At 40.4% G+C, this 26,891-nt stretch overlaps 1 protein-coding gene across 2 annotated transcripts in view; it reads left to right on the forward strand.

Annotated features, from left to right (window-relative positions):
• The window catches only part of Dbct (Dihydrolipoamide branched chain transacylase E2), a 183,478-nt gene extending 157,309 nt beyond the window's left edge, over nucleotides 1–26,169 (forward strand). The window contains exons 9-10 of one of the 2 annotated variants that reach the window (XM_071679364.1): nucleotides 24,364–24,435; nucleotides 24,903–26,169. In XM_071679364.1, the coding sequence (XP_071535465.1) occupies nucleotides 24,364–24,435; nucleotides 24,903–25,070 (240 nt within the window). In that variant the 3' untranslated portion in view covers nucleotides 25,071–26,169. The remainder of the gene's footprint in view (nucleotides 1–24,363; nucleotides 24,436–24,902) is intronic. The other variant, XM_071679365.1, reaches the window with a different exon arrangement.
• The last annotated feature ends 722 nt before the right edge of the window (nucleotides 26,170–26,891 follow it).

A 26,891-nucleotide genomic window follows, 5' to 3' on the forward strand; every position in this document is an offset into this window, starting at 1 on the left:
AAAATTGGAATTATGAAGTATGCATGGGTATGTGTATATATCTGTGAATATGAAGACTTTGTGAGGTAAGGATGAAATGAAGCATTTCTAGAGAAATTTGAATGAGTGGATAAACGGTTTTAAGAATGAGAGAAACATGGTCATAATGGGTGATATGAATGTTAAAGTGGGATGTGATGAAACTGGTGAGATAGTTGGTAAATGGGGAGTGCCTGGGGTAAATGAGAATGGAAGTTATCTTAAAATGTCTGTGTTGAGAAGGGCTTATTCCTTTCAAACACTTTTTTTTCAGTACAAGATGATCCTTAGATTTACATGGATGAGGAACGATGGTAGAGGAGCAAAAGGCTCTGATATACTTTGTAGCAGTGGATGAAAGATTGAGAAAGGCTGCGCTGAATGTGGGAGTTGTGAGAATATTCTTTGAAGACCCTAACCATTTCGCAATTCTTGTGGGGATGAGGATCATGGAGAAGTGGAGGTATGGCATAAGGATAATGGAGACATAAAAGTGTTAACGTGAGAAGATGAATCAGAAAAAATGCAAGGAGTATGAAAGGAAGGTAACTGAGAGCTTGGATGGAAGTGCAGTGAATGTAGGAATGCAGTCATGTGTGAATGAGGTGTTTAGAATGTTTAGAGGAATAGTATTAAAGGTTATAAATTTAGGAATTAGATACAATGTTGTGAGATATAGGAGTAAAAAGAGCAATGCATAGTGGGAGGATGAGACTAGAAATGCTATGGAAGAGAAGAACAAAGCATAAGGAAGGTTGCATTGATAAGAATGTGTCTGTGGAAGTTCAGCTAAGGAGGGAAGGATATAGAATATGAAAGTGCAATGTTAAGAAACTGATAGAGGAAAGCAAAGAAGAGTAGATGAAGATTGTGGAAGAAAATTGAGTGAACAGTTTTGGGATAAGAAACTATACTGGAAGGAGGTGAAAAGGGAAAAAGGTGGATGAAAGAGTGGAAATGTTAATGTAAGAAGTAAAGAAGGGGAGTTAATGAATCAAAAGGAGGAAGTGAAAGGAAGATGGAAAGAATATTTGAAGAACTGATGAATATGGGAGAAAGGGAGGCAGCAGTTGTGATATGCATAGGTATGGAGGATGGAAGGAAGAGGGTACAAGTGCAAGAGCCTAGAGGAAAATGGGAGGTAAGAAGGGCAATAATGAGGCTGAAGGTAGGAAAGGCACCTAGAGTGGATGGCATCATGGCTGAAATGCTGAAGTGTGGAGAAGAAAGTGTGATAAAGTGGATGCATCTGATATGTAATTTAGCATGGAAACAAGGGTTGTGCCAGAAGATTGGGTGAAAGCTATTATTGTTTCTTTATTCAAAGGAAACTGTGCTAAGGATGTATGTAGCAGTTATAGGGGAATAAATCTGTTAAGTATACCAGGAGAAGTATATTCAAGAATGTTGATTGATAAACTGATGGAAGTGACTGAATGCAAAATAAGTGAAGAGCAAAGGGGTTTTAGGAAAGGTAGGGGATGTGTTGGATCAGATATTTATGGTAAGTATGACCAGTGAAAAGCATTTGTTCTCACCTTTTGTCATTCTACACTCGGTTTCTCTTGGTATTTCTTCACACAAGTCTCCTTTTCATGCTCACTTACTCACACCACTTTCTTCTCCCCAACATTGTCTCCTCTTTTTTGAAAACCTCACTAAATACCCTCTCTCTCCTCCACAAGACAGTGATTAGACATCCCACCAGCTGCCCCTCTCAGCACATTTATATCCAAAAGTCTCTATTTCACATGCCTGTCAATTATTACATAATCTAATAATCCCCTTTGACCATATCTCCTACTCTTGTATATATACAGGTTGAATATCCTTTATCTGAAATGCCTGGTACCAGAAGTACTTTGGATTTTGGAATATTTGCATATACATAATGAGTTATGAAAAACAGGACGGTATGGAAACAAATGGGTTAGAGCTTAGACACACCTCAACATTTCGACGGTTCATCAGTCTTCCTCGGGAGATACTGATTTCAGCATTCGGCAGGACAGTATTCCCAGCAAGTGATTGTCACCTGGTCAGACGCCTTGGTGTGCCACTCTGTGATTGATGGCTTGTCCTGTTACCTCCACTCATTCAGAGCCATCTCTGCTGCCTGATGTGACCAGATGAAATCAGACCTTGTGTTAACCTTGTCTTTGGTAGCAATGAAAGCCACTTCTAATGCCTTCTCATTTGTTTGCGTAGGCCCTCATGCAGTATTCTTGCCTCATTCCACTACACAGATGTGCCATGACGAGTTCTGCTGTTTACATTGTGCAAGTCTCAACACAATATAAACAGAGTGGAACTCATTGCTGCAAATCCATATAGTGGAAAGAGGCAAGAATACTGCATGAGGGCATAAGCAAATGAATAAAAAAGACATTAGGAATGGCTTACATTGCTACCAGAGACAATGTTAACACAAGGTCTGGTTTCATCAACTGGTCATGTCAGGCAGTGGAGGCAGCAGGACAAGTGATCCAATCAGAGTGACACACCAAGGCATCCGACTGGGTGACCATCACTTGCTGGGGCATATGGTCCTGTTGAATGCTGAAATCAGTATCTCCTGAGGCAGACCGTCGACAGTTGAAACGTTGAGGTATGTATCAGCGCTAACCCATTTGTGTTTTCCGCATTTGTCATGATGGATAATAGATAATGAGATATCTTAGAGATGGGACCCAATTCTAAACACAAAATCCATTTATATTTCATATACACCTTATACACATAGCCTGAAGGGAATTTATGCAATATTTTATGATAATCTTATGTAACACTCAACCAAACCATTTCAAAACACCCTCTTCTGCTCTCTCAACCACACTCTTTTTATTACCACACATCTCTCTTACCCTTTCTTTACTTACTTGATCAAACCACCTCACACCACATATTGTCCTCAAACATCTCATTTCCAGCACATCCACCCTCCTCCGCACAACTCTATCTATAGCCCACACCTCGCAAAAATATAACATTGTTGGAACCACTATTCCTTCAAACATACCCATTTTTGCTTTCCAAGATAATGTTCTCGACTTCCACACATTTTTCAATGCTCCCAGAACTATCGCCCCCTCCCCCACCCTATGATTCACTTCCGCTTCCATGGTTCCATTCGCTGCCAAATCCACTCCCAGATATCTAAAACACTTCACTTCCTCCCGTTTTTCTCCATTCAAACTTACCTTCCAGTTGAGAGAGCAGAAGAGGGTGTTTTGAAATGGTTTGGTCACATGGAGAGAATGAGTGAGGAAAGATTGACAAAGAGGATATATGTGTCAGAGATGGAGGGAACGAGAAGTGGGAGACCAAATTGGAGATGGAAAGATCGAGTGAAAAAGATTTTGTGTGATTGGGACCTGAACATGCAGAAGGGTGAAAGGCGTACAAGGAATTGAGTGAATTGGAACGATGTGGTATACCGGGGTTGATGTGCTGTCAATTTATTGAACCAGGGCATGTGAAGTGAATGGAGTAAACCATGGACAGTTTTACAGGGCCTGGATGTGGAAAGGGAGCTGTGGTTTCGGTGCATTATACGTGACAGCTAGAGACTGAGTGTGAACGAATGTGGCCTTTGTTGTCTTTTCCTAGCACTACCTCGCACACATGCAGGGGAGGGGGTTGTCATATCATGTGTGGCGTGGTGGCGACGGGAATGGATAAGGGCAGACAGTATGAATTATGGATGTGTATATATGTATATGTCTGTGTGTGTGTATATATATGTATACGTTGAGATGTATAGGTATGTATGTGTGCGTGTGTGGACGTGTATGTATATACATGTGTATGTGGGTGGGTTGGGCCATTCTCTCATCTGTTTCCTCTCGCTAATGCGGGAGAAAGCAATAAAGTATAATAAATAGATAAGAATAACACAACCATCAGAAAGCTAAGGTGTCACAACCTCAGCTTTTTCTAATATTATCTTGAGAGTTATTTGCCTCATTAACAATGGTTTTTGACTTAGAAGCCTTTTTTGATTTTATAGATTGACATGATTTCTCATTCTGTTATGAATGCACGCTGCACTAGTCCTTCAATGAGTCCATCATGCATTTCTACCAGGTCATCTATAGGCACTTTTTCTGCACTGTTAACAAAGCCATCTTCAGTGTCTTTTCTCATGATACATGTAGGCCTGGTGGTGATGATGGTTTGTTTCAAACTACTGCCAACAGAGCATCAAAGCCCAGCATGGGAAAATGAGGTCAGGTGTGGAATTTCCCACATATAACGTCATGGCTGCTCAAGAAGTCTCGGATTTTGGAACATTTCTGATTTCGGATTTTCAGACTAGGGATGATTAACCTGTACTTGTTTATATCTCTTCTCAACCTAGGTATTCCCAATCGCCAGTCTTTTTTCAGCATATAAGTGCACAAACTTTTCAGCATTCTATTTTTAACACTGAATACCCCATGCACAACAATCATCCCCTGAACTGCCACATCACTTACCTTTGCATTTAATTCACCCATCACTCGTACATACCTGGTCCCCTACATCAAAAATGCTGACACACTTACTCAGCTGCTCCAAAAAACACTTGCCCCTTCTCAAGGCCAATTGCATAACCACCAATAATCTCCCATTTCAGTTTTACCCACATTGATTCTGTCACACATTCCCACAACTCCTGCTTCAGGAGTTGTACTACTCCTTCCTTAGCTCTTGTCTCCTCACCATCCCTGGCTATGCTCCTAAGACTTTTCCAAACCATTCTTCCCCCTTACCCTTGAGCTTCATTTCACTCAGAGCCAGAACATCCAGGTTTCTTTCCTCAAACATACTACCTATCTTTCCTCTCTTCTTGTCTTGTTGTGTCCACACACATGTAGACACCCCAGCATGAGCTTTTGAGGTGAATGAGGAGAGAGGGAGAATTCTTTCTCCCCAAACTCAGGGATGGGCCATGGAAGGGTCTGTGGGGCATGTGAAACATCTGGGGTAAACCATGGAAAGGTCTGTGGAGTCTGAATGTGGATAGGGAGCTGTCTTATCGGTGCATTACACGCGACAGCTAGAGACTGAGTATGAACAAATGTGGCTTTTTTGTCTGTTTTCCTGGTGCTACCTCACTAGAGCAGAGGGTAGCGATACTGTTTCCTGTGGGGTGGGGTAGTGCTGGGAATGGATGAAGGCTTGCAGGTATGAATATTTACATGTGTGTATATATGTATATGTCTGTGTAGGTGTATGTATATGTGTATATGTTGACATGTATATGTATGTATATGTGCGTTTATGTATATATATGTGTATATGAGTGGATGGGCCATTCTTCATGTTGTTTCCTGGTGCAACCTCGCTGATGTGGGAAACAGCAATTAGTATAATCATAATATTTTTTTTTCATTCTATTCGCCATTTCCCATGTTAGCTAGGTAGCGTTTAGAACAGAGGACTGAGCTTTTGAGGGAAATCCTCACTTGGGCCCTTTCTCTGTTTATTCTTTTGGAATATTAAAAACGAGAGGGGAAGATTTCCAGCGCCCCATTCCTTCCCCTTTTAGTTACCTTCTCTGACACACAGGGAATATGTGGAAAGTATTCTTTCTCCCCTATCCCCAGGGATAATAATATTTATGTTTTTTATTATTATTATGATTTGTCGCTGTCTCGCGTTAGCGTGGTAGTGCTAGGAAAAAGATGAATGACCCAACGCACATGCACATGTATATACATACACGACCACACACGCACATATACATACCTATACATTTCAACATATACATACATTTTCCTATGAGTCCATGGGGGAAAATGAAACATGATAAGATCCCAAGTGCACTTTCGTGTAATAATCACATCATCAGGGGAGACACAATGGGGAAATATAAGTGAGTTGATATACGTTGAAGAGACGTAGCCAGGACGCCATGGTAAACATGTGATTGTCCAAGACACACAATGAGCGGATCATAATTTTATGTGGACAAGGTGAATTGTTCACAAATTTTATCAACAATAAAGTTATCCAATTTGTATAGACCATCACTAATATTAAGATTATAATTTTTTGTGTATTTGATAATAGAAGATTCAATGATGTTTCTCGTGGTAATAGAGCTAGAGTTAATAACAGATAGCATTACTCCAGTCAGTACAATGATCATAGTTTATAATATGATTAAGCAAGGCATTTGATTTTTGTCCTGTATTTATACTATATTTATGTTGCTTAAGTCTAACAGAAAGATCCTTACCAGTCTGACCATCATAAAATTTATCACAATTTCCACAAGGCTTTTTATAGATGCACCCAGGAGAATTTTCTGGTGAGTTCCTGATTAAGATATTCTTTATAGTATTATTGTTGCTGAAGGCAACATTTACATTAAAGGATTTAAGCAACATGAGAAGCAAAGTAAGATTATTATTAAAAGGGAGAACTAAAAGATTCTTGGTGTCAATGGGAGGTTTGGGCTCAACTCTATAAGATGATTTCTTTGCTAGCTTGAGGGATTTATCAATGAAAGATCTAGGGTACTTTAACTTAGATCCAATCGAATATATCTTCTCAAACTCATCACCAATATACTCTGGACTGCAAATATGTAATGCGGTAAGGATTGAAATGATAATCATTTAGCTCTTGTCATGTTGAGCTGAGTAATAATGGATATATGAGCATACATTGGTAGGTTTTCTGTATATGCTAAACTTAAACTTGTTTCCTTGCATATGGATCATGCAATTTAAAAATGGTAACATACCATTATTTTCATTTTCTACAGTATATTTGATGGAAGGTACTAAATTGTTAAGTAAGGGGAGAAATATTTGTAAATTTTCATTTGTTGGCCAAACACAAAGAACATCATCTACATACCTAAACCAATTTGCATTAGAAGGTAAGATATCCTTTAGTATTTTTGCTTCAAAAGATGCCATATGAAGGTCATCAACTGGAGCTTTTGAGAAAAGTGAGGAAATATTAAAGCTAACAAGTTTCAGATCAAAATTAACATTGATATTGTTAAGCTTGTTAACTAGATTGACTTTGTTCATGATATTAATTTTCCCCGTGAACTCATAGGAATATACTTGATCACGCACAAAATTGTGATCCTTTCAATACATACACAGACATATACATATATACACATGTACATATTCGTACTTACTGCCTTCATTCGTTCCTGTGGCCACCCCGCCACACATGAAATGGCGACCCCCTCCCCTCGCATGCATGCAAGGTAGCGCTAGGAAAGGACAACAAAGACCACATTTGTTCACTCTCATTCTCTTAGCTGTCATGTGTAATGCACCAAAACCACAGCTCCCTTTCCACATCTAGGCCCCATAAAACTTTCCATGGTTTACCCTAGATGCTTCACATGCCCTGGTTCAATCCATTGACAGCTTGTCAACCCTGGTATACCACATTGTTCCAATTCACTCTGTTCCTTGAATGCCTTTCACCCTCCTGTATATTTAGGGTCCGATCGCTCAAAATCTTTTTCACTCCATCCTTCCACCTCCAATTTGTTATCCCACTTCTCCTCGTTCCCTACACCTCTAACACATATATTCTCTTTGTCAGTCTTTCCTCACTCATTCTCACCATGTGACCAAACCATTTTAATACACCTTCTGCTCTCTCAGCCATACTCTTTTTATTTCCACACATCTCTCTTACCCTTTCATTACTTACTCAATCAAACCACCTCACACCACATATTGTCCTCAAACTTCTCATTTCCAACACATCCACCATCCTCCGCACAACCCTGTCTATAGCCCATGCTTTGCAACCATATATCATTGTTGGAACCCCTATTCTTTCAAACATACCCATTTTTGCTCTCAGAGATAACGTTCTAACCTTCCACACATTCTTCAACGCTCCCAGAACCTTTGCCCCCTCCCCACCCTGTGACTCATTTCTGCTTCCATGATTCCATCCACCGCCAAATCCACTCCCAGACATCTAAAACACTTCACTTCCTCCAGTTTTTCTCCATTCAGACATACCTCCCAGTTGATTTGTCCCTCAACCCTACTGTACCTAATAACATTGCTGTTATTCACATTTACTCTCAGCTTCCTCTCAGCTTCCTCTTTTCACTCACTTTACCAAACTCAGTCATCAGCTTCTGCAGTTTCTCACCCGAATCATCCACCAGCGCTGTATCATCAGCGAACAACGACTGACTCACTTCCCAAGCCCCCTCATTGACAACAAACTGCATACTTGCCTCTCTCCATAATATATATGTATTATGTGATAGAGTGTAAGAATGTAAGCTCTAGATTGGTATGGATAGATATGAAAGTAGATGGAGAGAGATGGGTGATTATTGGTGCCTCTGCACCTGGGTATGAGAAGAAAGATCATGAGAGGCACGTGTTTTGGGAGCAGCTGAGTGTGTGTGTTAGTAGTTTTGATGCACGAGACCGGGTTATAGTGATGGGTGATCTGAATGGAAAAGTGAGTAATATGGCAGTAGAGGGAATAATTGGTGTACATGGGGTGTTCAGTGTTGTAAATGGAAATGGTGAAGAGCTTGTAGATTTGTGTGCTGAAAAAGGACTGGTGATTGGGAATACCTGGTTTAAGAGAGATATACATAAGTATACGTATGTAAGTAGGAGAGATGGCCAGAGAGCGTTATTGGATTACATGTTAACTGATAGGCGTGTGAAAGAGAGACTTATGGATGTTAATGTGCTGAGAGAAGCAACTGGAGAGATGTCTGATCATTATCTTGTGGAGGTGAAGGTGAAGATTTGTAAAGGTTTTCAGAAAAGAAGAGAGAATGTTGGGGTGAAGAGAGTGGTGAGAGTAAGTGAGTTTGGGAATGAGACTTGTGTGAGGAAGTACCAGGAGAGACTGAATGCAGAATGGAAAAAGGTGTGAGCAAAGGACGTAAGGGGAGTGGGGGAGGAATGGGATTTATTTGGGGAAGCAGTGATGTCTTGCGCTAAAGATGCTTATGGCATGAGAAGCATGGGAGGTTGGCAGATTAGAAAGGGTAGTGAGTGGTGGGATGAAGAAGTAAGATTATTAATGAAAGAGAAGAGAGAGGCATTTGGACGATTTTGCAGGGAAATAGTGGAAATGAGTGGGAGATGTATAAAAGAAAGAGGCAGGAGGTCAAGAGAAAGGTGCAAGAGGTGAAAAGGAGGGCAAATGAGAGTTGGGGTGAGAGAGTATCATTAAATATTAGGGAGCATAAAAAGATGTTTTGGAAGGAAGTAACTAAAGTGTGGAAGACAAGAGAACTAATGGGAACATCGGTGAAGGGGGCTAATGGGGAGGTAATAACAAGTAGTGGTGATGTGAGAAGGAGATGGAGTGAGTATTTTGAAGGTTTGTTGAATGTGTTAGGTGATAGAGTGGAGGATATAGGGTGTTTTGGTCAAGGTGTTGTGCAAAGTGAGAGGATTAGGGAGAATGATTTGGTAAACAGAGAAGAGGTAGTGAAAGCTTTGCGGAAGATAAAAGCCAGCAAAGTGGTGGGTTTTGATGGTATTGCAGTGGAATTTTTTAAAAAAGGGGTGACTGTGTTGTTGACTGTTTGGTAAGGATATTTAATATATGTATGGCTCATGGTGAGGTGCCTGAGGATTGGCGGAATGCATGCATGGTGCCATTGTACAAAGGCAGAGAGGATAAAGACGAGTGCTCAAATTTCAAAGGTATAAGTTTATTGAGTATTCCTGGGAAATTATATGAGAGGGTATTGATTGAGAGGGTGATGGCATGTACAGAGCATCAGATTGGGGAAGAGGAGGGTGGTTTCAGAAGTGGTAGCGGATGTGTGGATCAGGTGTTTGCTTTGAAGAATGTATGTGAGAAAACTTACAAAAACAAATGGATTTGTATGTAGCATTTATGGATCTGGAGAAGGCATATGATAGGGCTGATAGAGATGCTTTGTGGAAGGTTTTAAGAGTATTCAGTGTAGGAGGCAATTTGCTAGAAGCAGTGAAAAGTTTTTATCAAGGATGTAAGGTATTTGTACAAGTAGGAAGAGAGGAAAGTGATTAGTTCTCAGTGAATGTTGGTTTGCAGCCGGGGTGCATGATGTATCCATGGTTGTTTGATTTGTTTATGGATTGGGTTGTTAGGGAGGTGAATACATGAGTTTTTGAGATAGGGGTAAGTATGCAGTCTGGTGTGGATGAGAGGGCTTGGGAAGTGGGTCATTTGTTGTTTGCTGATGATACAGCACTGGTGGCTGATTGTGTTGAGAAACTGCAGAAGCTGGTGATTGAGTTTGGTAAAGTGTGTGAAAGAAGAAAGGTGAGTGTAAATGTGAATGAGCAAGGTTATTAGGTACAGTAGGGTTGAGGGACAAGTCAATTGGGAGGTAAGTTTGAATGGAGAAAAACTGGAGTGGAATTGGCAGCGGATGGAACCATGGAAGCGAAAGTGAGTCACAGGGTGGGGGAGGGGGCAAAAGTTCTGGGAGCATTGAAAAATGTGTGGAAGGCAAGAACATTATCTAAGAAAGCAAAAATGGGTACATTTGAAGGAATAGTGGTTCCAACAGTGTTATATGGTTGTGAGGCGTGGTCTATTGATAGAGTTGTGTGGAGGAGGGAGGATGTGTTAGAAATGAGATGTTTGAGGACAATATGTGGTGTGAGATGTTTTGATTAAGTAATGAAAGGGTAAGAGATATGTGTGGTAATAAAAAGAGTATGATTGAGAGAGCACAAGAGGGTGTTTTGAAATGGTTTGGTCACATGGAGAGAATGAGTGAGGAAAGACTAACAAAAAGGATATATGTGTCAGGGGTGGAGGGAACGAGGAGAAGTTGGAGACCAAATTGGAGGTGGAAGGATGGAGTGAAAAAGATTTTGAGCGATCGGAGCCTGAACACGCAGGAGGGTGAAAGGCATGCATGGAATAGAGTGAATTGGAACGATGTGGTATGCCGGGGTTGATGTGCTGTCAGTGGATTGAATCAGGGCATGTGAAACGTCTGGGGTAAACCATGGAAAGTTTTTTTGGGCCTGGATGTGGAAAGGGAGCTGTGGTTTTGGTGCATTCTACATGACAACTAGAGACTGAGTGTGAACGAATGTGGCCTTTGTTGTCTTTTCCTAGCACTACATCGCGCGCATGCAGGGGGAGGTGGTTGTCATTTCATGTGTGGCAGGGTGGCGACGGAGATGAATAAGGGCAGTGAGTATGAATTCTGAACATGTGTATATATGTATATGTGTGTATGTATGTATATGTATACATTGAAATGTATAGGTATGTATATGTGTGTGTGTGTGGATGTGTATGTATATACATGTGTGTGTGAGAGTGGGATGGGTCATTGTTTCATCTGTTCCCTTGTGCTACCTCGCTAACGCGGGAGACAGCAACAAAGTATAATGAAAAAGAAATAGATATTCTTTTATTATTGTTTTACATAATTGCAGTTTCCTGCATCAGTGAGGTAGTGCCAGGAAACAGATGAAGAATGGCCCATCCACTCATATACAAATTATTCATTATGTTAATCACTGTCTCCCGCATCAGCAAGTTAACGCAAGGAAACAGACAGGGAATGTCCCAACCCACCCACATATGCATGTATATACATAAATGCCCATATACGCCCATATACATATCAACATATACATACGTATACATACACACACACACACAGACATATACATATGTACACATGTACATATTCATATTTGCTTGCCTTCATCCATTCCCTTCATTTCCCCCACCCAACAGGAAACAGCATTGCTACCTCCTCGATTTCCATGAGGCAGCCCCAGGAAACAGACAAAAAAGGCCACATTCGTTCACACTCAGTCTCAAGCTGTCATGTGTAATGCACCAAAACCACAGTTCCCTATCCGCATCCAGGTCCCACAGACCTTTCCATGGTTTATCCCAGATGCTTCACATGCCCTAGTTCAGTCCATTGACAGCACGTCAACCCTGGTATACCACATCATTCCAATTCACTATTCCTTGCAGCCTCTCACCATCCTGTATATTCAGGCCCTGATCGCTCAGAATCTTTTTTACTCCATCTTACTACATCCAATTTGGTCTCCTGCTTCTTGTTCCCTCCACCTCTGACACATATATCCTCTTTCTCAATCTTTCCTCACTCATTTTCTCCATATGTCCAAACCATTTCAACACACCCTCTTCTGCTGTCTCAACCACTCATTTTATTTCCAGGCACCTTTCTTACCCTTCCATTACTTACTCAATCAGACCACCTCACATCAATCAGACCACCTCACATCACATATTGTCGTCAAACATTTCTTTTCCAATACATCCACCCTCCTCCGTACAAGCCTGTCAATAGCCCATGCCTCGCACTGATATAACATTGTTGGAACTACCATTCCTTCAAACATACCCATTTCTCCCCTCCGAGATAACATTCTTTCATTCCACACATTCTTCACTGCTAACAGAACCTTCACCCCATCCTCCATCCTGTGACTCACTTCTGCTTCCATGGTTCCATCTGCTGCTAAGTCCACTCTCAGGTATCTGAAACACTTCACTTCCTCCAATCTTTCTCCATTGAACCTTGCATCCCATTTAACTTGTCCCTCAACCACTGAACCAAATAACCTGGATGGGGTGAGAGAGTATCATTAAACTTTAGGGAGAATAAAAAGATGCTTTAGAAGGAGATGAATAACGTGTGTAAGACACAAGAAGAAATGGGAACATCGGTGAATAGGGTAAGTGGGGAAGTAATGACAGGTAGTGATGGAGCGAGAAGGAAATGGATTGAGTATTTTGAAGGTTTGTTAAATGTGTTTGATGATAGAGTGGCAGATGTAGGGTGTTTTGGCCGGGTGGTGTGCGAAGTGAGAGGAGTCAGGGAGAATGGTTTAGTTAAGAAAGAAGAGTTAGTGAAAGTTTTGCGGAAAATGAAATCCGGCAAGGAAGCTGGTTTGGATGGTATGGCAATTGAACATATTATACCTCCCACACCATATACTCTCAATACCTTCCATAAAGCATCTCTATCAATCCTATCCTATGCCTTCTCCAGATTCATAAATGCTACCTACAAATCCATCAGTTTTTCTAAGTATTTCTCATATTCTTCAAAGCAAACACCTGATCCACACATCCTCTACTGCTTCTGAAACCATGCTGCTCTTCCCCAGTCTGATGCTCTGTACATGCCCCCACCCTCTCAGTCAATACTTTCCCATATAATTTCCTAGGAATACTCAACAGACATACACCTCTGTAATTTGAACACTTGCCTTTATCCCCTTTGCCTTTGTACAGTGGAACTATGCATGCATTCCGCAATCCTCAAGCACTTCACCATGAACCATACAGACATTCAATATCCTTACCAACCAGCCAGCAACAGTCCCCCCCCCCCCCCTTTTGATAAATTCCAATGCAATACCATCCAAACCTGCTGTCTTGCCAGCTTTAATCTTCCGCAGAGCTTTCACTACCTCATCTGTGTTTACCAAACCATTCTCCGTGATCCTCTCACTTCACACACCACCTCAAACAAAACACCCTATATCTGCCACTCTGTCATCAAACACATTCAACAAACCTTCAAAATACTCACTCCATCTCCTTCTCACTTCACCACTACTTGTTATTACCTCACACCACATATTGTCGTAAAACATTTCGTTTCCAACACATCCTCCTTCCTCCGCACAACCCTATCTATAGCCCACGCCTCGCAACCATATAACATTGTTGGAACCACTATTCCTTCAAACATACCCATTTTTGCTTTCCGAGATAATGTTCTTGACTTCCACACATTCTTCAACACTCCCAGAACTTTCGCCCCCTCCCCCACCCTATGATTCACTTCTGCTTCCATGGTTCCATCCGCTGCCAAATCCATTCCCAGATATCTGAAACACTTGACTTCCTTCAGTTTTTCTCCATTCAAACTTACCTCCCAATTGACTTGTCCCTCAACCCTACTGTCCCTAATAACCTTGCTCTTATTCACATTTACTCTCAACTTTCTTCTTTCACACACTTTACCAAACTCAGTCACCAGCTTCTGCAGTTTCTCACCTGAATCAGCCCCCAGCGCCGTATCATCAGCGAACAACAACTGACTCACTTCCCAAGCTCTCTCACCCACAACAGACTGCATACTTGCCCCTCTTTCCAAAACTCTTGCATTCACCTCCCAAACAACCCCATCCATAAACAAGTTAAACAGCCACGGAGACATCACACACCCCTGCCGCAAACCTACATTCACTGAGAACCAATCACTTTCCTCTCTTCCTACACGTACACATGCCTTACATCCTCGATAAAAACTTTTCACTGCTTCGAACAACTTGCCTCCCACACCATATATTCTTAATACCTTCCACAGAGCTTCTTTATCAACTCTATCATATGCCTTCTCCAGATCCATAAATGCTACATACAAATCCATTTGCTTTTCTAAGTATTTCTCACATACATTCTTCAAAGCAAACACCTGATCCACACATCCTCTACCACTTCTGAAACCACACTGCTCTTCCCCAATCTGATGCTCTGTACATGCCTTCACCCTCTCAATCAATACCCTCCCATATAATTTCCGAGGAATACTCAACAAACTTAGACCTCTGTAATTTGAGGACTAAATTTTATCCCCTTTGCCTTTGTACAATGGCACTATGCAAGCATTCTGCCAATCCTCAGGCACCTCACCATGAGTCATACATATATTGAATAACCTTACCAACCAGTCAACAATACAGTCACCCCCTTTTTTGATGAATTCCACTGCAGTACTATCCAAACCCACAGCCTTGCCAGCTTTCATCTTCTGCAAAGCTTTTACTTCCTCTTCTCTGTTTACCAAATCATTCTCCCTAACCCTCTCACTTTGCACATCACCTCGACCAAAACACCCTATATCTGCCACTCTATCATCAAACACATTCAACAAACCTTCAAAATACTCACTCCATCTCCTTCTCACATCGCCACAACTTGTTATCACCTCCCCATTAGCCCCCTTCACTGAAGTTCCCATTTGTTCCCTTGTCTTACGCACTTTATTTACCTCCTTCCAAAGCATCCTTTTATTCTCCCTAAAATTTAATGATACTTTCTCATCCCAACTCTCATTTGCCCTCTTTTTCACCTCTTACACCTTTCTCTTGACCTCCTGCCTCTCTATTTTATACATCTCCTGGTCATTTGCATTATTTCCCTGCAAAAATCATCCAAATGCCTCTCTCTTCTCTTTCACTAATAATCTTATTACTTCTTTATCCCACCACTCACTACCCTTTCTGATCTGCCCACCTCCCACGCTTCTCATGCCACAAGCATCTTTCGCGCAAGCCATCACTGCTTCCCTAAATACATCCCATTCCTCCCCGACTCTCCTTACCTCCTTTGTTCTCACCTTTTCCATTCTGTACTCAGTCTCTCCTGGTACTTCCTCACACAAATCTTCCCAAGCTCACTTACTCTCAACACTCTCTTCACCCCCAACATTCTCTCTTCTTTTCTGAAAACCTCTACAAATCTTCACCTTTGCCTTCAGAAGATAATGATCAGACATCCCTCCAGTTGCTCCTCTCAGCACATTAAGATCCAAAAGTCTCTCTTTCGCATGCCTGTCAATTAACTTGTAATCCAATAACGCTCTCTGGCCATCTCTCCTACTTACATATGTATACTTATGTATATCTCTCTTTTAAATGTACCTCCCAATTAACTTGTCCCTCAACCCTACTGAACCAAACAACCTTGCTCTTATTCACATTTACTCTCAGCTTTTCTTCTTTCACACACTTTACCGAACTCACTCACCAACTGATGCAGTTTCTCATCCCAATCAGCCACCAGTGCTGTATCATCAGTGAACAACAACTGACTCACTTCCCAAGCCCTCTCATCCACAATAGACTGCATATTTGCCCCTCTCTCCAAAATTTTGCATTCACCTCCCTGACCACCCCATCCATAAACAAATTAAAGAACCATAGAGACATCACGCACCCCTGCTGCAAACTGACATTCACTGAGAACCAATCACTTTCCTCTCTTCCTACTCGTACACATGTCTTACATCCTTGGTAAAAACTTTTCACTGCTTCTAGCAACTTACCTCCCACACCATATACTCTTAATACCTTCCACAAAGCATCTCTATCAACCCTATCATATACCTTCTCCAGATCCATAAATGCTACATACAAATCCATCTGTAATTCTAAGTATTTCTCACATACATTCTTCAAAGCAAACACCTGATCTATACATCCTCTGCTACTTTTGGAACCACACTGCTCTACCCCAACCTGATGCTCTGTACATACCCCCCATCCTCTCAATCAATACCCTCCCATATAATTTACCAGGAATACTCAACAAACTTATACCTCTGTAATTTGAACACTCACCTTTATTCCCTTTGCCTTTGTACAATGGCACTATGCATGCTTTCTGCCAATCCTCAAGCACTTCACCATGAATCATACATACACTGAATATCCTCACCAGCCAGTCAGCAACACAGTCACCCCCTTTTTTAATAGATTCCACTGCAGTACCATCCAAACCTGCCGCCTTGCTGGCTTTCATCTTCCACAAAGCTTTCACTAAGTCTTCTCTGTTTACCAAGCCATTCTCCCTGACCCTCGCACTTCACACACCACCTCGACCAAAACACTCTATATCTGCCACTGTATCATCAAACACATTCAACAAACCCTCAAGATACTCACTCTATCTCCTCACTTCATCATGACTTGTTATTACCTCCCCATTATTCCCCTTCACTGATGTTCCCATGTTCTTTTGTCTTACTTTATTTACCTCCTTCCAAAACACCTTTTTATTCTCCCTAAAATTTAATGATACTCTCTCACCCCAACTCTTATTTGCACCTTTCTCTTAACCTCCTGCCTCTATCTCTTATACATCTCCCAGTCATTTGCACTACTTCCCTGCAAAAATTGTCCTAATGCCTCTCTCTTCTCTTTCACTAACAATCTTACTTCTTCATCCCATCACTCACTACCCTTTCTAATTTACCCACCCCCACCTTTCTCATGCCACAAGCATCTTTTGCGCAAGCCATCACTGCTTCCCTAAATACATCCCATTCCATCGCCACTCCCCCTACATCATTTGGTTTCACCTTTTGCCATTCTGCATTCAGTCTCTCTCGGTACTTCCTCACACAAGTCTCCTTCCCAAGCTCACTTACTGTCTTCTCTTCTGAAAACCTCTGCAGATCTTCACCTTTGCCTTCATAAGATAATGATCAGAAATCCTTCCAGTTGCCTCTCTCAGCACATTAACGTTCAAAAGTTTCTCTTTCATGCGCTTATCAGTTAACATGTAATCCAGTAACGCTTTCTGGCCATCTCTCCTACTTACATACATATACTTATGTATACGAATAAAGTGTACATGAACGCGCACCTTCATAGAACATACAAACCTCCAACAGCCAGGATCGAACCTGGGACCCCTTGTGCAAGAGGCAGGCATGCTAACCGCTAGGCTAAGGGACTGTATAATAGGAAACAACTATTCGAAATACTAGGTACTCGAATACCCTTCGTCTCACAATGGTGAACAATGGGGTCTATCGGTTGTTTCCGGACAGAACACATAGCCAGCTGATAGCGTTTTACCGAACCTAACTGTACAACGCGGAGTTATATGAATACGAATAAAGTGTATATGAACGCGCACCTTCATAGAAATACTTAGTATTTCGAATAGTTGTTTCCTATTATACAGTCCCTTAGCCTAGCGGTTAGCATGCCTGCCTCTTGCACAAGGGGTCCCAGGTTCGATCCTGGCTGTTGGAGGTTTGTATGTTCTATGAAGGTGCGCGTTCAAATACACTTTATTCGTATTCATATAACTCCGCGTTGTACAGTCAGGTTCGGTAAAATGCTATCAGCTGGCTATGTGTTCTGTTCGGAAACAACCGATAGACCCCGTTGCTCACCATTGTGAGACGAAGGGTATTCGAGTACTTAGTATTTCGAATAGTTGATTCCTATTATACAGTCCCTTAGCCTAGCGGTTAGCATGCCTGCCTCTTGCACAAGGGGTCCCAGGTTCGATCCTGGCTGTTGGAGATATACTTATTTATATCTCTCTTTTTAAACCAGATATTCCCAATCACCAGTCCTTTTTCAGAACACAAATCTACAAGCTCTTCACAATTTCCATTTACAACACTGAAAACCCCTTGTACACCAATTATTCCCTCAACTGCCATATTACTCACCTTTGCATTCAAATCACCCATCACTATAACCTGGTCTCCTGCATCAAATCTTCTAACGCACTCACTCAGCTGCTCCCAAAACACTTGTCTTTCATGATCTTTCTTCTCATGATGAGGTGCATGGTCACCTATAATTACCCTTCGCTCTCCATCCAATTTCAGTTTCACTTTCTTACACTGTATCACATACTCCCACAACTCCTGCTTCAGGAGTAGTGCTACTCCTTCGTTTGCTCTTCTTCTCTCACCAACCCCTGACTTTACTCCCAAGACATTCCCAAACCACTCTTCCCCTTTACCCTTGAAATTCGTTTCACTCAGAGCCAAAACATCCAGGTTCCTTTCCTCAAACATACTATCCATCTCTCTTTTTTTCTCATCTTGGTTACATCCACACTTATTTAGACACCCCGATCTGAGCATTCAAGGAAGATGAGCACTCCCCACATGACTCCTTCTGTTTCCTCTTTTAGAATGTTTAATACAAGGAGGGGAGGGTTTCTAGCTCTTTGCTCCCGCTCCCTTTAGTTGTCTTCTACAACATGCAGGGAATACGTGGGAAGTAACAACCTACTGTAACATAAATAGTCAACGACATGTCTTTTGTCACTTACCCAGATGCATTCTCTGTGCCAGGAATTGTCAATAGATGGCATTGATGATATTAAGATATTCAAGATGGTGACCTTCCTGATGTCAACTGAAGTGTTACTAAGCATATTGTTATTAATCTAAGGATAATTGATGTATAAAATGTTTCATTTCTGTATACAGATATGCAAAACATTAGCAAGAAGTTCTACAGGTAGGTAACAGCCCTTACAGCCATAGTTAGAAAGAATTGTACTCCTTGTAAGCCTGATCCCTCCACTGGACACAGGGTTATGACAGCTACTGTACACCAGTTGCCCTTTGTGTCTGATAAAGCTCATGAAGTATTACTGATATGTTATTTTTTGATACTGTTAATTGTTATTACCATAGAATGCCTACATGGTGAATTATAACTGCGTGAGGAAGCTGGTTAGTTGCACTTGGCCAAAAGTCAAAGATAGACCTACCAGAAGACTAACTATGGCTTATACGCTTTTAGAATAGCTAACCTAAACATTGGGTATGTGAAATTAGTGGAGTAAAATGCTTGGAGTCTTATTACTTCTGTGTTTGTAGAGGTGTATTTATAAAAAGTTGTTGAAAATGGTTTTCAGCTGGAGGGGGGGGGTCCCAAGAGACCCTATTTTCCCCATAAGGTTGAGCTTCAGTCAACTTCATTTCACTTAAAGTAGCAATATTCTTGAACAGAACCAAAATATGAAAAAGGGACCATATGTACCATATTTAGTGTAATGCAGTATAAATACCTGTTCATATAAGTGTATAAAATCTACTGGATGAATACCTGTACAAAAGCATTAAGTAAGCTAGTAGATGAAGGGAATGTAATGTCTCTAGAGATAAGAACTATTGTTTTTGAAATTCATGAGTGCAGCGACATTTTGCCCTGGGACTGGTCCGGTTGTTCCCACAATGCAAGTCATCATGTCAGTCTGCAGTATAGTAAGTCAGATGAGTCATTTTTTTTTCATCACAAATTGTTCATGAATTAAGAAAAATATATCAGGAAAAAATTCCAGGTTATGAAGTATGCTCACAGTTTGGAATCTGGATTTTTATGTACAATGATTAAGGAAGATCCCCCAAGGATAGCAAAATAGAGGTTGTCCTACACATATATCAGTTTGTGTTCAAGTGTTAATGCTGTTGCCATTTTACTCACTTGTGTTGTTTATTTCTTTATTAATGTTGCTGGTTTGATAATACTGGAAGAAATTTAGATTATATTGCTATCTTAGTGTGTGATAGCATTTTACAGCAATAGTGGTTTTGTAAGGGCATATTGATTGGTATATGGCTTTGCTGGGTCTTGTCTTCACTCTGCCTTCCCTCTCCCACCCTATTCCTCATCTTACTTAACTCTTATGTTTATTTGCAGGATCATTGCTACCTTCATAAAATTGGTGAGAGAAGCTCTCATTTGCTCACCCATTTCAGTTAACTCTCATCACTTAAACCTGTTTTTCATTAGAAGAGTATGCGCTCAATCAATCGACTCTCTCTAAGTTGTTCAGAGCTTACGATTCCTTTGATCACATAACAGATACATGTATCATCATCTGTTGCAATCAGCCAGCTTGTTATACATTGATATCCTCTTTCTTTTGTTTCAATAATTGTCTTATTATGATGTTTATAGGGTGCAAGCCATCAAAACCTTTTCCACTCCATTTTTCCATCTCTAGTTTTGTCTCTTCCCTGGTCTTAACCCCTCCACTTCTGATGCATATACCCTCTTTGTCAACCTCTCATCATTTATCATCTCCATATGCCCAAGTCTTTTCAGTACACTTTATTCAGCTCTCTCTCATCATTTTCTTCTTATTGCCACACCTCACACTAACGCTATCATTTCTTACTTGATTAGTCTTCTCACATCACTTTGTCCTCAAGCATTAATTTCCAACACATTCACCTGCTGTACTTTGTCATCTAGATCCCATCCCACATGTAAATGTAACACCACTGGAACTATTTTACCATCAAAGATGCCCAGATTTGTCCTCACCAATACTGACCTGTCTTTTCACACACTACTCAGTGCATCCAGGACATTAGCCTCTTCAATCCAGTGGCCCACCTCAACTTCCATGGTTATGTTCACTGCCATGCCCACTCCTTGGTATCTAAGACACCCCACTTCCCCATGTTTTCCTTACTCAGACTCACACTCCAACTATCCTGTTTTTCTCCATTCTTGGGCTGTACACTACAATACATGATGTAAGGAAGGAGGCCTCTGTTTTAGTCTTCCTTAGAATTTTTTGTTTTGGGAAATCAAGAAAAGGGGTCTTTTGCTATCTTCTTCCACCTTGGTATGCCACCAGTTCACCAGTGAAGCTATTTATCTTTGTTTTAAGTCTGATTTGAAAGCTTTTTTCTAAAACCTTCATGTGGGTATGCTTTCATTGTTTTGGGGACAGGACATAAAGGAGAGAAATGCAGGTTTTGAAGGTTGTAAAACCTTTCCATGCTCTCCTTCTCATAGAATGAAATCAGGATATATTGTACTCTGAAATAAGTGTTTCACAAAGTGAAAGAAAGACGAAGTAAATTAAACATGTGGAGAGAATGATTAAGTATGTTTTTAAGGTAGGTGAACATGAACAGATTTAGGAGGGATGAAAGGGAAGGTATAAGGTATGAAAGGGCTGTTTTAATTGATAGGTGTGCAAAAGAGAGACTTGGATGTTAATGTGCTGAGAGGTGCAACTGGAGGGATGTCTGATCATTATCTTGTGGAGGCGAAGGTGAAGATTTGTAGAGGTTTTCAGAGAAGAAGAGAAAATGTTGGGGTGAAGAGAGTGGTGAGGGTAAGTGAGCTTGGGAAGGAGACTTGTGTGAGGAAGTACCAAGAGAGACTGAGTGCAGAATGGAAAAAGGTGAGAGCAAAGGACTTAAGGGGAGTGGGGAGGAATGGGATGCATTTAGGGAAGCAGTGATGGCTTGTGCAAAAGATGTTTGTGGCAAGAGAAGCATGGGAGGTGGGCAGATTAGAAAGGGTAGTGAGTGGTAGGATGAAAAAGTAAGATTATTAGTGAAAGAGAAGAGAGAGGCACTTGGATGATTTTTGCATGGAAATAGTGCAAATGACAGGGAGATGTATAAAAGAAAGAGGCAGGAGGTCAAGAGAAAGGTGCAAGAGGTGAAAAAGATGGCAAATGAGAGTTGGGGTGAGAGAGTATCATGAAAATTTTAGGGAGAATAAAAAGATGCTGTGGAAGGAGGTAAATAAAGTGTGTAAGACAAGAGAACAAATGGGAAAATCAGTGAAGGGGCTAATGGGGAGGTAATAACAAGTAGTGGTGATGTGAGTAAGGAGATGGAGTGAGTATTTTGAAGGTTTATTGAATGTTTTAGATGATACAGTGGCAGAAATAGAGTGTTTTGGTCGAGGTGGTGTGTGAAGTGAGAGGGTTAGGGAGAATGATTTGGTAAACAGAGAAGAGGTAGTGAAAGCTTTGCAGAAGATGAAAGCCGACAAGGTGGTAAGTCTGGATGGTATTGCAGTGGAATTTATTAGAAAAGGGGGTGACTGTTGTTGACTGGTTGGTAAGGATATTTAATGTATGTATTACTCATGGTGAGGTGCCTGAGGATTGGCAGAGTGCATGCATAGTGCCATTGTACAAAGGCTAAGGGGATAAAGGTGAGTGCTAAAATTACAGAGGTATAGGTTTGTTGAGTATTCCTGGGAAATTAAATGGGAGGGTATTGATTGAGAGGGTGAAGGCATGTACAGAGCATCATATTGGGGAAGAGCAGTGTGGTTTCAGAAGTGGTAGAGGATGTGTGGATCAGGTGTTTGCTTTGAAGAATGTATGTGAGAAATACTTAGAAAAGCAAATGGATTTGTATGTAGCATTTATGGATCTGGAGAAAGCACATTATAAGTTGATAGAGATGCTTTGTGGAAGGTATTAAGAATATATGGTGTGGGAGGCAAGTTGCAAGAAGCAGTGAAAATATTTTATCGAGGATGTAAGGCATGTGTATGAGTAGGAAGAGAGGAAAGTGATTGGTTCTCAGTGAATGTTGGTTTGTGGCAGGGGTGCATGATGTCTCCATGGTTGTTTAATTTGTTTATGGATGGGGTTGTTAGGGAGATGAGTGCAAGAGTTTTGGAGAGAGGGGCAAGTATGCAGTCTGTTGTGGATGAGAGAGCTGGGGAAGTGAGTCAGTTGTTGTTCGCTGATGATACAGTGCTGGTGGCTGATTCAGGTGAGAAACTGCAGAAGCTAGTGACTGAGTTTGGTAAAGTTTGTGGAAGAAGAAAGCTGAGAGTAAATGTGAATAAGAGCAAGGTCATTAGATACAGTAGGGTTGAGGGACAAGTCAATTGGGAGGTAAGTTTGAATGGAGAAAAACTGGAGGAAGTGAAGTGTTTTAGATATCTGGGCGTGGATTTGGCAGCAGATGGAACCATGGAAGTGGAAGTGAGTCACAGGATGGTGGAGGGGGTGAAAGTTCTGGGAGTGTTGAAAAATGTGTGGACGGCGAGAACATTATCTCGGAAAGCAAAAATGGGTATGTTTGAAGGAATAGTGGTTCCAACAATGTTATATGATTGCGAGGCGTGGACTATAGATAGAGTTGTGCGGAGGAAGGTGCATGTGTTGGAAATGAGATGTTTGAGGACAATATGTGGTGTGAGATGGTTTGATCAAGTAAGTAATGAAAGGGTAAGAGATGTGTGGTAATAAAAAGAATGTGGTTGAGAGAGCAGAAGAGTGTGTTTTGAAATGGTTTGGTCACATGGGAAGAATGAGTGAGGAAAGATTGACCAAGAGCATATATGTGTCAGAGGTGGAGGGAACGAGGAGAAGTGGGAGACCAAATTGGAGGTGGAAGGGTGGAGTGTAAAAAATTTTGAGCAATTAGGGCCTGAACATGCAGGAGGGTGAAAGGCGTCCAAGGAATAGAGTGAATTGGAACGATGTGGTATACCGGGATTGAAGTGTTGTCATTGGGTTGAACCAGGGCATTCGAAGTGTCTGGGGTAAACCATGGAAAGTTGTGTAGGGCCTGGATGTGGAAAGGGAGCTGTGGTTTCGGTGCATTATACATGATGACAGCTAGAGACTGAGTGTGAACGAATGTGGCCTTTGTTGTCTTTTCCTAGCACTACCTCACACGCATGCGGGGGAGGGTGTTGTCATTTCATGTGTGGCAGGGTGGCGACGGGAATGAATAAGGGTAGTAAGTATGAATTATGTGCATGTGTATATATGTATATGTCTATGTATGTATATGTATGTATACATTGAAATGTATAGGTATGTATATGTACATGTGTGGACGTGTATGTATATACATGTGTATATGGGTAGGTTAGGCCATTCTCTCATCTGTTTCCTTGCGCTTCCATGCTAACACGGGAGACAGTGACAAAGTATGATGATAATAATGATATTATTATTTTGAAAATTAAGGTGATATAAATATTTTGGAAAATGCTTTGTTACCCAAGAATAACATAATTGAACAGTTTTAACTTATTCCAGATTGGAGGTACTTATGCCAAGCCAGTGATTCTTCCTCCAGAAGTTGCTATTGGTGCTCTTGGCAAGATTCAAGTAGGTTTTATTTCATTACATTTTGGTAAAGCTACCTTTAAACATATATGAGATGCATATATATTGGTTGTTTTGCACCCATATTTATTGGTATTGTAATAGGGTAATACATTAGTGCTGTAGGGCTAGAGCTATCACCATCATGCTATTCGAGTTTATGTACTTTCCCCTCTCCTTTATGAAGTAATTCCTTTTCGTCTATTATAAGTCATTTAAAGAGAGAATGATTCTGGTTCCATTTAACATTACATAGTTTCTTCAGATCTGGTTGGTCTTATTGTTCTAATCTTGTAACTAGAGAAACCTCTTACGATGAAGTTTCCTTCCTTATGAAAATTACTTGTTTTATAGTGCTCTAAGCATTTACATGATAGAGCTTTGTAATATTATATATAATACAATGTAATGTATCCGTATAGAAGTGATCAGTTCATGTCGACTAACATATTATATCTTTTTTCTCATAGGTTTTGCCAAGGTTTGACAGTGCAGGGAACATTAGCAAGGCACACATAATGCAAGTCAGTTGGTCAGCAGATCACCGCATCATTGATGGGGCCACTATGTCACGCTTCTCCAACCTTTGGAAATCATTCCTTGAAAATCCAGTGACTATGATAATGCATCTGAAATGATAGACTGGGGTATGCTAGTTATTATGAATGATTTTGATTGTCAGTAGCTTGATTTTACTTAAGTGACATATGGGTAATATATTATAGTAATGTATGTTAACATATTTTCATATCCTGACTGAAATGAGAACCTGCTTTTGCGTTTGAAAATACCCAGTGTTATACCTATATTTCATAGAATAAGGTAAAATGTGTTGTGTATTTACTTTAGATTTTTATAGTTTTCATCATGACCAGTGTGTTGCTGAAATTGGTAATTGGTGTAGCAAGGTCTTTTTAGAAGGTGATCCAGTCAAAACTACATTAGCATGATAAATCAACAGCACTGACTGTCCATTTTATAATCATAGTACAATTGGTAATGACTACCAGGTGTTTTGTTGTGAGATGATGCCACATTATTTGGTCAGATGTAGTAAGTTTTCATTACTTACAAATTTCTAAAGGCAATCATACTTTCAATTCTTTCAGATCTGATATTTCTAAAGCCCAGTTTATGAGTGTAGCCAGAAAGATCATGCACCAGTTATCCAGCACTAAGTGTTATAATTGATATTGAAAGTCTTTGTGAAGTATGTTTAAAGTTTGTCATTTGGATTATAGCTAATTTACTATCTAGGAGTCTGCACACACCAAACTAACAATAGACACACTGTCAATAAATCACCAAAATCAGCATTTAGAATTAAGCATTGCTTTTAATAGAACTTCTCTTCAATATTGGGATATTTATGGGTCTGAATTAGTGCTAATGTTATCATAAGGAGCTATGCTTATTTCCAGAAAGACACCAGACACTTTCCAATGGGTTTATGTTAGCAAAGAGTATGATCTCTATTGAGTGAGATTTGTAGAGGAGGTAATACAAATGGAATTGAACAAACAGACAAAAAATGACTAAGGATGTTGCATTATAACAAACACTAGAAATACTGAAAGGGCATATAAGTAAATCTTGTTTGTGTAACTTTTTACATCATCTTACAACAAAATTTGTGGCAGTTATTCACATGTTCATAACTGTACAAACTTGAAAGGTTTAACTCCTTATCAGCTGTACAATTACTGTATATACTTGAGTAAAAGATGATTTCATGTATTAGTTGATCCCTGACTTTATTCCAAAAAATCCTCTTAATTGTTCATGTTTTGTATATAAATCAACCTTAATCTTTGAGGGAGACTTGAACAACATTTGAGAATTAAACCATTGGGTAGTATCCTGGATGTAAATTTTTTAATGTTTTTATGGTGCCATGATTTTTTTTTTCTTTGTGTGTGTATGTATATAACACCTACCTTAAAATAGTGTAAACAGAAGCTACTTACAGCACTATAACAGTTTGCCTGTGTAAGCCCTGTCATATTTCATCCAGTCTGATTATGGTATCCTTTGATTATATGCACCAGACTACATCTTATTAAACTCAAAGGTGAGAAATGATGTCATTTATGAATTTGTTCATAAATCATAACAACAGAAATTCTTCCAGTGATGTTTTTAGGTCAGAAACTGCATTCCTGTTAGTGCCCCCTCAAACCAGCCATAGAGCACCCAAATAATGTTTTGCTTTTTCTTGCATTTTTGTTCTCTCTTTTCTTTCATATTTTCTTATTATTCTCTGCTACCATGATTCACATTAGATCGTATTAAACTGATTGAAAATAGAAATAGAATATTGCCATTAGGCTACTTCTGGTCAGTTTTGTGGGCTGGTTGAATGGGAAGTCTCCAGTGTGGCAGCTTTCGTGATGAGCTGATGTATGGCCATAAACATTTAGGTAGCAAGATGAAGGAGGATTTCCCTACACTTAGCAAGA

Source organism: Panulirus ornatus, chromosome 29 (genome assembly GCF_036320965.1).
Source record: "Panulirus ornatus isolate Po-2019 chromosome 29, ASM3632096v1, whole genome shotgun sequence".
NCBI classification, from domain to species: Eukaryota; Metazoa; Arthropoda; class Malacostraca; order Decapoda; family Palinuridae; genus Panulirus; species Panulirus ornatus.